The sequence below is a fragment of the Lissotriton helveticus genome, chromosome 10 (assembly GCF_964261635.1).
Source record: "Lissotriton helveticus chromosome 10, aLisHel1.1, whole genome shotgun sequence".
Lineage (NCBI taxonomy): Eukaryota > Metazoa > Chordata > Amphibia > Caudata > Salamandridae > Lissotriton > Lissotriton helveticus.
This window is the reverse complement of record NC_136071.1, coordinates 20,406,851-20,420,470: the sequence shown is the minus strand read 5'-3', so window position 1 is coordinate 20,420,470 and position 13,620 is coordinate 20,406,851. Positions and strand designations below refer to the sequence as shown.

General features: G+C 44.0%; 1 protein-coding gene across 2 annotated transcripts in view; it reads left to right on the top strand.

The window, feature by feature from the left end:
* The window catches only part of L1CAM (L1 cell adhesion molecule), a 699,580-nt gene extending 696,100 nt beyond the window's left edge, over positions 1-3,480 (top strand). For both annotated transcript variants that reach the window (XM_078664585.1, XM_078664586.1), the window contains one exon: positions 2,945-3,480. In XM_078664585.1, the coding sequence (XP_078520711.1) occupies positions 2,945-3,182 (238 nt within the window). In that variant the 3' untranslated portion in view covers positions 3,183-3,480. The remainder of the gene's footprint in view (positions 1-2,944) is intronic.
* The last annotated feature ends 10,140 nt before the right edge of the window (positions 3,481-13,620 follow it).

The following is a 13,620-nucleotide window of genomic DNA, read 5'->3' as shown; positions in this document are numbered from 1 at the left end:
ACTTCTTGGAAAGTCTGACATACTCAAACATGTGGAGGAGTTAGTGCAGTTGTTTACATAATAAACACACGTGTGAGATGTGACACAGTGCAGAGTCAGTTACATGTTGGACACATGCCTAACATGTGATGCATTGTAGAGTCAGTTACATACTCAAGATAGGACTGGCATATGACACACTCAGCTCAGAGTCATTTACATGAGTGACTTATGACACAGTCAGTGCAGAGTCTGAAATACTAAAGCATGTGGAAAAGTTATTGCAGTCAGTTTACATAGTATACACATGCCTGAGACGTGACACAGTGCAGAGTCAGTTACATACTCAACATATGACTGACTTTCAGTTCGGAGTCAGTTACATGAGTGACTTATGAGACACTTCTTGGAGAGTCTGACATACTCAAACATGTGGAAGAGTTAGTGCAGTTGTTTACATAATATACACATGTGTGAGACGTGACACAGTGCAGAGTCAGCGACATGTTGGACACATGCCTATCACATGATACACTGCAGAGTCAGTTACATGTTGGACAAATGCCTAAAATTGTAACACATTGTAGAGTCAGTTACATACTCAACATATGACTGACATGTGACACGCTCATGTCGCACAGTCAGTGCAGAGTCTGACATTTTGAAACATGTGGAAGAGTTAGTGCAGTTGAGTACATAAAATACATATCTGTGAGATGTGACACAGTGCAGAGTCAGCTACATGTTGGACACATGCCTAACACAGGACACATTGTAGAATCAGTTACATACTCAATATATGACTGACAAGGAACACTCTCAGCTTGGAGTAAGTTACATGAGCGACTTATGAAACAGTTCTTGGAGTGTCTGACATACTCAAACATGTGGAAGAGTTAGTGCAGTCAGTTACATAATATACACATGTGACACGCTCATGTGTCACAGTCAGTACAGAGTCTGACATTCTCAAACATGTGGAAGAGTTAGTGCAGTCGTTACATAATATACACATGTGACACGCTCATGTGTCACAGTCAGTACAGAGTCTGACATTCTAAAACATGTGGAAGAGTTAGTGCAGTCGTTACATAATATACACAAATGTGCGATGTGACACAGCACAGAGTCAGTTACATGTTAGACACTCGCCTAACACGTGACACATCGTAGAATCAGTTACATACTCAAAGTATGACTGACATATTACACAGTGTGGAGTAGGTAACATACTGGACGTTTGTCTGCTGTATCATCATGACAAAGATCAGCCTGCTGTGGAGCGTCCACATTTCCAATTGCCCGACACACAGACACACCACTTCTTCTGGCCCGTGCTCCTATGCAGACCCCTCAGCGGACAGACAGGGTGGACACAAAGGGTGGTGGAGGGCCCCCCTGAGGCTGTGGGTTTTCCACCTGTGACCTCCCTGTTCCTTGACTTCTGTTTCTTTTTCCACCACAGCAGTTCATATCTTAGAATTAGGTAATGTGTCGGAGAGCGGTCTCTCTCTCTCTCTCTGTTCTGCCAGGCTGCAAGCTTGGTGCACACTGGCATGATGCCCTCTCAGCACCCTGCTGCCTGTTGGCAACGTGCCCTCTCTGATCCCCTGACAAGCAACAGCTTCTATGCGCTCTGAATGTAGCATGAGTGTCCTTGGATTTCACGCCAGTCTGGGCAGGGACTGCGGCAACGCTGCCCTCTTGCCCCTGGCATCAGTGCATGCGTGGGGCGGAATACCCATGAACCCTTTGGAGAAATGCCAGAGGGCAGTGGAACCGAAGGCTTGTGCCAATGCCGCATCCTGCTCAGTGCTATGCATGTTGCTAATCTGAGGGTAGTGCTGACAAAGGCTTTGGGGCAAGTTTACTAACTTTTCACGCAACGCAGAGCAGCGCAGCAACTAAAGTTATTACACTAGTCTTATGCTGACTCCATGTGTGACCTCAGGGAAACCTCATCCCTCCTCTGCTTCAACATAATACCAGACCTTCTCATGAGAATATGTTACTTGATGGAAGTAGCATTCCCTCATTAGGATGTCTCGGGCTGTCGCCAGCTCCGCCTGTGACTCTTTTCTGATCTGATGCAAACGTCGCCCCCTGGTTAATGCTCATGGGTAATCCAGGGTCCTGCCTCTGCCTGCCCATACGCTTCCTTGGATTCAACCCTTCTGCTTGCATCATCTCACCCTATTACTGCCCCTGCCCCTGACTCAGTGTGTGACCTCCATGAGCCTTGTCTTTGCCATCCATCTCACATCAGTCAAGTTTCTTCCCCTCCCAACATTTCACTTTAGTTCTGGCTCTTTGTGTACAGTAAGAGGACCCCCACCCCCTCCCCACCTCCTTTCAGCAGCAAGCCACAAGTCTCCAGTGGGTGACTTTTTTGTGCTAGTGAATCCTGGCCAGAATGAATCCTAGGGGTCTAACCATGCAACCCTTGGACCTGTAACATTGCTGGGGATAGGTGCTTCATTCGCATGGTGAGCCAGGATGTTGTTCAGCATATATTATTTTGGTATCATTGTGAATATTATGCCCCACTCTAGTTCCCCTTGTTTACTCCATTACTGTTACCCCGGTTGATGACGCGCCTGCATGCGGCTGCATGTTGCATGGTCATTCGCTGTCCTGTGCCCTGGCTTCAACGTGCATGCGGTTTCTTTCGGTGATTTCAGCTGACTGCACCCTTACCTCACCCCTGAACAGAGTGCTTGCTCTGGGACCCTAATGATGCCTTCGAAAGGCTACCAAAGCCCGGGAGCAGTCAGCCCCCATTAAAGCCCCGGTCCACACGAGAGGCACCAGGGTGACAACCATGTGAAACATGTTTTCATTCCCTTCTGAATATGACCTGGTCCCTGCATGATGGTATGCCTGTTCCCTCCCCCCTGCAGGGGCTTCCAACCTGCTTCCTCAGTTGACTTGCACTTCAACAGTGTGTTTTCTCCCCACCCTGCAGCGACAACGAAGAGAAGCCGTTCACGAGCAGCCAACCATCCCTGAATGGGGAGCTCATCAAACCTCTGGGCAGCGACGACAGCCTGGCAGACTACGGGGGCAGCGTGGACGTCCAGTTCAACGAGGATGGCTCGTTCATCGGCCAGTACAGTGGCAAGAAGGATGAGAAGGAGCCCGCTGCCGGGCACGACAGCTCCGGTGCCACCTCACCCGTCAACCCTGTGGTGGCACTGGAGTGAAGACCCCCTCTGCCACCGTGGAGGGGGTGAGGAATGGCGAGAGGGGGGAGGGGAGGGATGCGAAGCCTGAATGAAAGAGAGAGAGCATGGAAAGCAAAGCTATTATTCGCTTTTGTGACCAGTTGCTTTGGTCTTTTTTCCTTTGAACTTGCAGAAAAAGCATCTTTCCACCTGAGTGAAGGGAGGGAGAAAAGAAACAGGAGAAATTGAGTGGAGCAGAATGGCCAAGTTCTCCTGCTCAGGGCTTAGGGTGGGGGGGCAACAGTGTTCAGATTTATTTAAGAAATTAAAAAAGAAACATAACTTTGAGAAAGTTGGAAAAGACAAAAAAAAAACAACAACAACCCTTCTACATAGACTTTATACCAGTCTCACACCACATCCCGCGACTGCTACGCAGCGGATCCAAGAAGCCGTGTCGTCAGCGACCGTTGCCTCCTCTGCTGCTCTGTGTTCAGATGCCCTTCGAACGAGACACATTCCACGTACAACTTGCCAAAAACAGGAAGGAAAGAACACTAAAAATGTATTGCTTTTTTACAGTTATGATTTATCTTTATTTTTTTATTGTCGTTCTTGTCGTCGTCGAATGAGTTGAGTATGTTGGGTTTGTCGGTGGACGGTTTTGGCCACAAAGGTGAAGATGCATTTTTCCAAATCATTGTCTGTTGTCATCAGTTCTGGTCAGGAAAGCTGGGCGAACTCTCTTGCCGCGGGCACCCTGCCCGGGCACAGACCATCTAGGCACCCAGCATTCTGATCACTCCCTGGCAAGGGCGGAAAGTGCCCAAGTGCTCCCACTTTCAACATGGGAGACATGTCCTTCAGATATTACAAAATGCATTATTTCACAGAGGTAATGTTTTTTCAAAAAAGGGTATTTTACAAGTTCAGAATTTTTCCACACGGGCACAAGATTCTGAATGTTTTTGGTTCAATTGCTGACAAATCAAAAAGTGCAAACGTCTCTTGGACTTCCAAGTATCCGACCTCATACCTGTTTTCATATGCTTATGGCTACTTAGCACTTACACGTAATGTACAGATACTCGCACGTGTATGTGTGTGTGTCTACATATACCCAGGCGCATGCACGCACATACATGTATACACACCACACGCCAGTGACGTCATTGCTCCAATGTTCTCAAGGCTGAAGTCATTCTCCTAGGCCCACTGCACAGCTTGCACAATGAAGAGTTCTACTTTCAATCCCCTGCTTCTGCGTTTATGCTCACCGCCACTGAGCTCAGCCATATCAGTGACTGTGTTCAGCTTTTACACTCTTTTGGTGTCTGTTCTCCACCTCTGGCAAAGGGGACACTGACTAATGTGCTCACTCACGTAGGGACCCTTGCCTGGTAACCCTTGGTGCTTTGAGTGAACGAAACACCTTGATGTCAGTTGCCCACACCCGCTCGCTGACTGCAAGCAAGCAAAACAATGGGCCATATTATCAAGGAAGGGCGATACATTATCGCCGCTTTTATCGGCAGGAAAGTGCCACTAAAGCGGTGCTAATGGGCTTGATAATATGCCCTTGTGAATTCCCATAGAAGCTCCGGTTAACACCAGAACCTGGGCTTCTATGGGAATTCACAAGGGCGTATTATCAAGCCCATTATCACTGCTTTAGCGGCAGTTTCCTGCCGATAAAAGCGGTGATAATGTATCGCTCTTTCTTGATAATATGGCCCAATGTGTGTTGAAACCCCAGGGCCCATTCAGACATGCAAACCACACTCCTCTCTAGGTCTGCTGATGAGACATTGAACCTGGAATAATTTCCCAAGCAGACCCATGCGATGGTAACTCACACATTTGTAAGTCAGCGAGGCTGACTCCCTGATAGAGGTTAAAAAATATATATGCCATGCAGGTGAAAATAAATGTGATCCAGGAAACAGAAATTATTTGGAAGACATGGTCAAATAAAGATTCAGATAATTATTAGGACAGTTCAAAGGTCAAATCCCATGTTATTACTATCGTAAAGCGCCATCGTCTGGATCTTTTGGACCGTTCTGCTGCGGCATCTTCACTGCTCACATCATGGACATGCAGGATGAGAGTGACATACCTGTGTTTATAACGAGCGCCCATGAGAGGACCGCATGACATAAACCATACATGCAGAGGCCCGCTATCAAACAAAACCAAACGCTCATGACCGCCTAAACTGTAAGCACGAAGAGCCCTCCAGCCTCAGTGCACTGTTGAGCACTGCTAAATATTCAATGAAAAACACAGAAACAAAACAGCGCTGATGCTCGACCCCCATCTAGTGGCCGCCTGAAATACTGCATGCAGGTATCAACAGCGCTAGTGCTCGACCCCCATCTAGCGGTGGCCTATCATACTGCATCCAGGTATAAATAGCGCTAGTGCTCGACCCCCATCTAGCGGTGGCCTATCATACTGCATCCAGGTATAAATAGCGCTAGTGCTCGACCCCCATCTAGCGGTGGCCTATCATACTGCATCCTGCTATAAGCAGCGCTGTTGTCTGACTCCACCTAGTGTCAGTCTGCGGTATCGCACCGTGGGACAAACAGCGCTGAAAGGTACCTTAAGCATTTCCAAGGCTTTTGTACAATGCAAAGCTCACAATACTTAACTTTGGGATATGGTTAATGAACGAGGATGCCTTACAGAGGAAAACTGAATGGAAAAACTAAAACACAGAATAATAATCAAAAACGAAATGCAAAAGCAATCATGACAGATATCTAGTGGTGGTTTCGGGTAGTGTGTTGTGAATCGTGCACACACAGTGCTACTGCCTAGCTCCATCTAATAGGCACTTCCACAGGAGCTGTTTTTTCACCATTAAGTATGCCAGGCAGCAGAACCCGTGTGCACGTATATTTCAAATAGGCTGTATACAGTGGCTGCTGTCATTGTAAATGCTTTTTGAAAATTCTCACTTTTTTTTCTATTTATACACATTTATTTTCACTAGCATAGCATAAATAATGCATGCAAATGGGCTCGATGTAATATGATATTTTTACTGTTCTTGCAGGTAGGAAGGGGTAGTATGCTCACTTGAAGCCCCGCCTCCTATGAGAGGCGAGTCACTGAACAATGGTGGTAAATACCATATTGCTCTCTGCCTAACTTCATATGGTTATTTCTGTGTTTGCATCTATGGCCATACATGCACAGATCATACACGGATATAAAACACACACATACTCATGAGCACAGATCACCCAAACAGGCACATTACACGTAGACCTGTCACAACAGACACAGAACACAACTTGTGTGTTTGCCATCAGTCTTTGGAGCAGTGTCGGGAGACACACGCCTTCCATGCTCACGAGTCTGCCCTCGGGTACCATTTCACCTGTCTTTGTATCAATGTGCTGTCACTGATTTTTACATGTTTTTTGGGAGGGGCTGGTGGCTTAGAGAGGAGGGTGTGTGGGGGTGTCACGGGAGAAGCCTTGAATGTAGCATTGTTCATATCAAATGTACAGCTGTATTAATGTCCGAAACTGCCTTGTCTTCAGAGCATATCAGCCGCCGGGGGAGGGGTAGCTGGTAGGAGATAACACCCTTCGCAAAGCATTCTGGGAAATGTATTTTGGGATGGGCTCAGGGATTCTCGATGTCGGGTTATGACCCAGCCCCTTGCTGGTGAACAAAGGAATTGTGTGCAAGATGTATTCCCCAGACTCACTTTTGACAAATATAAGGGGTAACTTTGCAGCTTCTATGCTCCCCTCCACCCGCGACGCTTCACGTGGCCCTAACAGTTACTTGCAGCACTGCAACTAAAGAAACAAAAATGAAACAAGAATAAAAATTGTATAAAATCAAACAACACAAGAAGTGCGGCCTGCACTCCGCAGCCTCTGCTTTGTAAATAAGATTGTGTTTTTGGAGTTTGTAACTGCCCGGCACCCTTCCGTGTCTGGCCTGTGTAGAACCACGTCTATAGCTTGTTATCAATAAAGAAATGACAAAACCCAGTATATCTCCAGAAAGCCAAGCAGCCGAGTCTGGGCCCATTTGTCTGTCTGCCTGGCTGTCTGCTTGCTTGATTGTCTGCTCCTATATTTGCCTGTCTACCTGTCTGCAAGGTGTTTCTGTAGCTCCGTAAAGTCAACACGATGTATGACAGTTCACCAGCTCGCCTCCCTTTCAGAGACCTACACTGGGAACCGCAAGTTTAAGGGTGAGCCCCCCCCCCCTTTGGACCTCTCTGTAGCTCTCTCTATTGCTTTTCAGATAATCGAATGGGGAAACATCCTTTACGACGCAACTTTTACCACGCAGTGCCTTTACAACACAGGTTTTTCAACGAAAGTCATTACAATGAATTGCGCTGGGGGGCGCTCTAGGATAGGTAATAGTTTAATTTACTATCCAACACCTTCCCTACTATCCACGGGGACTGGAGTTGGAATAGTAAATTAAACTATTCACTATCCAGCACCCCCCACCGCAAGTCGTTGTAACGACTTGCGTTGAAAAACCTGCGTTGTAAAAGCATGCATGGTAAAAGCATGCGTTGTAACAACGTACATCCGATCGAATGCTGGTCAGTATTTGTGGTATGTGTGTTGGGGTCTGTCCAGGTTAGATGTGTGACTGACTGCACCCCAGTTTGCTATATGCACGCATCATGTATGTTTTGTGCATGTTGTCCCCTGACCCAGTTTGTCCAGTGTTACCACCCGTGGGTAGCACAACGGGGTGTGTGTGTGTCTTTTTTAGTCTGTTGAAGACAACTTACAGCCAGAATTTGCTTGCAGACTCCTGCTTCCCTCTCTTGTTGTGTTGCATCAATTATGTTGTCTTGTGTCGTTTTATGGCAATGACATTTGTTTAAGACAAAGTCTGACCCCATGATGGCGTGGTGGTGCTTCAGCAGTTCCACAGTGTTCTTCCAGATTGTTCCAAGGTCATAGTCATAGACCAAATTCTGAATCCACAAGTGATGGTGTCATACAGGTGTTGTGTGGTACATATATCACTTTGCTAAATATTATATAAGCATTAAACTGTGTGGGCCCGATTCACAGAAGTAATTTAAGACAAAATCCTAAACTTACTACTTTTGGTATTCACAGAAGTTAGGATTTTGTCTTAAGTCTGTCTTAAGTCTGTCTTAAGATAAACTTAAGACAAAATCCTAACTTCTGTGAATACCAAAAGTTGTAAGTTTAGGATTTTGTCTTAAGTTAGTTCTGTGAATCGGCCCCTGTGTGCCTTTGTGTGACGACGAAGGGGCAGAGACCTTCCCACTGGCTCAGCGAGTACAAATATTCGGAGTGCCTTGTTGTTGGTTATGTGAAGCGTCAGAGCTTTCTTGGGTTTGTGCATGTGCTGTGACTAGTTTCATCTACGTGTTAGTGATGTGAGTGTGTGTAGGATGTCCTGTCTGTGTTCTATTGCATGTTTATGTGTCGAGATTCTGGGTGGCAAGGGCTGTTGTGAAATGTGATAGCTCACCTGAAGGTCTTTCTCACTGTGTTGGGTGTGTGAGGAGCCCTGCCGAAGAGTTCCCTTTTAAAAAGTTGTTTGTGCTGCATCAGACTGTAAAGTGCTGTTGAAGGTTATAATGTAATGTAATGTAATGTAAATTGATACTTGTATAGCGCACTACTCACCGCAAGGGTCTCAAGGCACTTGTACGAATACCGCTGTGGAACCCATCCTGGCTTTCCCTGTGGGGTGTCCACTCCCGGGCACCCCCAAGGTGAAGCCAGGCATCCTTAGTGTTGTGGGGGCCATTGTGGAGATTAAGCAAGCTATTGCCCAGAGTTGCAGAGTGGGACCCATGATTGGAATAGGCACCGAGGCGAGAATTATCAGGTCTGTGGAATTTTGAGCCCAAGACCCGCCGAGGTGGGAATTGAACCCTGGTCCCGGGCTAGACCTCTGCATCAGGGTCTGCCGCTCTAACCATTGAGCCACACTTCTGTGTGCCATGTTACATATGTGTGCCATGTTACATATATGAAAGGTATTCTGTATAATGTTTGCTGTTGGATGTGCACATAGTGGTGAATTCTCCTTTTAGAAAGAATCAACTATACGGGTTAGCCGGAGTGCGCTGAATGTGTAAATAAAAAATGTTATGTCTGATGTGTTGTGCTGTGTGCTTGTGAGCAGTGTCTCTCGGATATTTGTGCTGTTGACCGGCTCATCGCTCTGGAAATACAGGAAAGAACTCAAGACTTGCCTGTTCCAATGAGCAAATGACCTGTAAGCAGCAGCAACTCCAGCCCCTTGAGACCCACACAGGTGATTTGCAGCACTTTATAAATCCTGATTGATTGATAGAAAACGCTGTAATAGATGCTATCGACAGCCTAGCGGCTTCTGAAGGATGCCGACCTCACTGACAGAGGAAAGAATACATTTACTAGACTCACAGAACAGGCGGAAGATGACAAAGCAATGAAGGCATTAAGGCCCTATGTTAAGGCCCCTTTCACACGAGGACAGGGCAGGTAAGATGAAGCCTCCGCGGTTGTAGGGGTGCGATGACGCCAGCTGTCGTGGTGCCAGACCTCAGCACAGCCCCATCGAGGGGAGAAAGAGCAGCAGTTCAATCAGGAAATGCAGTGAGCTCTGGTCTTCACTGCGATGGGGCGGGGGGCATCTCAGGACCCCTAAGGGGCGTAAGTGTGGAGAGGCGGGGCTGCGGGTCAGCCTTGAGGAAGGAGAGGGCACCATGCGGAGGGTGCCTACAGGTAATGCTTCATAGAGGAGAAGGCAGAGTGCGGAGGGGTGCCTACAGGTGATTATCGAGAGAGGAGAGGGCAGTGTGCCGAGGGGTGCCTACTGGTGATTATCAAGAGAGGAGTGGGCAGTGTGCCGAGGGGTGCCTACAGGTGATTATCAAGAGAGGAGTGGACAGTGTGCCGAGGGGTGCCTACAGGTGATTATCGAGAGAGGCGAGGGCAGTGTGCCGAGGGGTGCCTACAGGTGATTATCGAGAGAGGCGAGGGCAGTGTGCCGAGGGGTGCTTACGGGGAACATCCTTTACGACGCGGATGTTACCCCACAGTACCGTTACAATGCGGATTTTAGAACGCAAGTCGTAACCACGACTTGCGCTGGAGGGCGTTAAAGGACAAGGAATAGTAGATTTACTATTCCAACACCTTCCCTACTGTACGTAGGCTGGTGTTGGAATAGTAAATTAAACTATTCCTAAGTCCGCACCCCTACAGCGCAAGTCGTGGTAACGACTTGCGTTGTAAAATACGCGTTGTAAAGGTACACGTGGTAATACTACGCGTCGTAACAACGTACATCCGGTGCCTACCGGTGATCCTTGATAGAAGAGAATACAGAGTGCAGCAGAGGGGTGCATACATGTGGTTCTTTTTCAAAATATGTTATTAAGTTTATAATAAGGCAATAGACAAAACAAAAAGAGCACCGATGAAGTACATTAAACTGGCAATATTACATTTTTGAAAAATAATAACTAAACAATGAGAATTGCAATGTAAAAAGATTTAAAAAAAGAAAAAGGGGAGAACAATAACTATTGGTAACAAGTATTACATAACTGAGCCACATATTAAATCTAACAAGCTGTACTTAATACAGAATATAAAACAATTAATGGTATAGTGCTATATAATTATCCATTGGTTTCCAAAATGACTGGTAAATGGATGAATTATGAACAACACCCAAAATTGTCAAATCAGTTCCCTTTCTGATCAAAATTATCCATGACCTCATGCATGTACTGAGAATAATGAAGGGTCTTTCCAATTGGTAGTGATTGATTTTAAAGCAGCAGATAGTAGGAAGTTAAAGAGTTTGTTATCTAAATCTGACAGTTTTGTTGAGAGTAATACCGATTTACAAATCAACATATTATATGAAGATTTATGCGACCAATGAAGAATTTGTATATTAACATCCTAAACCTCATTCCAAAATATAAAAACAATATTACATTAAAAAAGCATATGTTAAAGTGAGCCTGCAGCCAAATTACAATGCCAACAATTGGGAGAATTCAGTAGTTTTGCCTTAAACAATTTTAACAGAGTCCATAAACTATTAAATAATATGAAAGCATTTGTTTAATATAAGGACACTGGTAACCAACCAAAGATACTATTCATCCAAAATTTCTTCCATAAGTCTTGAGACAAAGAAAGATTAAGTTCATTATTCCAAAAAGAAGATTTATTCAATTTTTTATAATACATTGGCGCAGCATGAGATGAAGAGGCAAGTGTTTGAACATATGTTTCTAAATCAGATACATTTTCCATTGGAAAATTGCTAAGAAATGAGTCAAGGATTGAATTACATAAAATGTGTATTTAGAAATATTCGAAGGGGTCAAGGGAAACTTTTGTTGCAGCTCTGCATTTATCCAAGACTGCCATAATTTTATGCTTGGATTAAGCTTTATAATAGGATTACAGCATAAGGATATACTTAAGGTGTAAGAAATAGGTGTTTGAAAGAGAGAATCAAAATCTTGTAATATTAATTTTGTAGATTTCAATATTGCGGATCTTTGTAATAAAGAATTTGAAGCAAACATGATAAGTAACATGCATAATGGAAATGGTGATATCAAACTTTTTTTAATGAGAAGTCATAAAGGTGTATTATTAAAATCTGTGTCGGTGAACCAAAAGCAGCTTTGTTAAAAAAAAAAAATGCTTTATGATAATTTAAAAAGTCTGGCAAACCAAAACCACCATTACATTTTGCAATTTTTCAACTTATTTTAACATATACGAGGTGCTTTATTATTCCAAATAAATATAGACATTAGCGTGTCTAAAGATTTATTGAACTTAAGTGGAAGTTGGGTTGGGATCATGGACAGTTCAAAGTAATCAATTGTTTATTGATATGAGAGAGTAGGATCCCAAGATATGTAAGTTTGTGTTTTTGCTTTTTTATTTCACTGCTTGGGAGCATATCAGGGTTCCAGTGCACATTTAAGGGAAAGAATTCTGTCATATTTGTGTTCATGGTGTAACCTGAAATTTTGGAATATAACTGAACCATCTTTAATAGAGGTGGAATAGAGGAATCTGGAGTACTAATATATAATAATACGTCATCAGCATAGGCTGAAGTTTTTATAGTAACCTCAATGATAGTCATACCTTTTATTTTTATAGAGTATCTAATCTAAATGAGTACAGGTTCAATGGCCAGAAGAGAAAGCGAAGCTGGTAAGGGGCATCCTTGAAGGGTGCATCTAAAAAGAAAAAATAATATTAGATAGCTGACCATTAATCAAAAGGCGAGCAGATGGACCAGAATAAAGGGCAGAATCTTATGAATAAAGGAATTGCCAAAATTAAAGCCAGATAAAGTCCTAATTAGATACTGCCAATGTACTTTGTCAAACTCCTTTTCAGCATCTAATGCAAGGACTCCAGCAGGAAGGGGAAGAGATAACACCGTTTCAATAGCATGAAATAGTTATCTACTATTATTCACTGAATGTTTATTTTTCATGAAATCAGTTTGATCCATGTAAGCAATAGTGTCAAGCAGTCAATCTGGTTGCAGGAATTTTTGCATAAAGTTTACAGTCTTGATTAATTAAGGAAATAGGGCAGTAATTTGAGACAATAGAGGGTTCTTTATTAGGTTTTGGAAAAACTATAATCAAAGTTTCAATAAAGGATCCTGAAGTAGATCCTGATATACTAAAGTGAGTAAATAAATTAAGTAGATGAGGCATCAACAGAGAACATTCTTTATAAAATTCAACAGGTAAACCCTCCAACCCAGGTGATTTACCCGCTTTAAGAGAGTCAATAGCAGAATTAAGTTATTCTAATGAAATTAGCATCTCCAATTGTTTCTTCACTGATTGGGTAACTTTAGGTAGGCCACAGGAGTGCAAAAAATATCAATACTAAGTTTATCTATAGCTAGCTGAGGGATCACTGTATAGATTTGAATACTAAACCAAAAATTAATTAATAATGTTTTGATGGGATAGTGCCAATTTACCATTTAAGCCACTAATTGCATTAATTTGGAGTTTATCATTTTTTTTTTTTTTTTGAAAACCTTTATTGTGCATAGATAGCTGACAAATACGGGCCTACAACCCACCGGGCCGGCCACCACACTGTATTAGCACATAGGCCAGGAAAGAAACTCCAGCAGGTCTCCGATATAACAAATGCAACAAAGCGAAGCATATAGCCACAAGGAAACCACAGTGAGAAGGAAAAGTGAAGGTTAATTTTATAATATAATAGGGTGAGGAGCAGGAACATTGCAGTTATTAAAGTCCAAAAGTCCGTGGCGGGTCGTCAACAGGCAGTGAAACAAAACACAGCGAGTTTCAAAAAAGAACAGCTACATCATAGCAAGGGCAAAACATGAGTCCCACATCAGCAAACAATACCATTCACTGCCCAACGCCCACCCGTTACCACAAGAATACGCATCAATACATAGA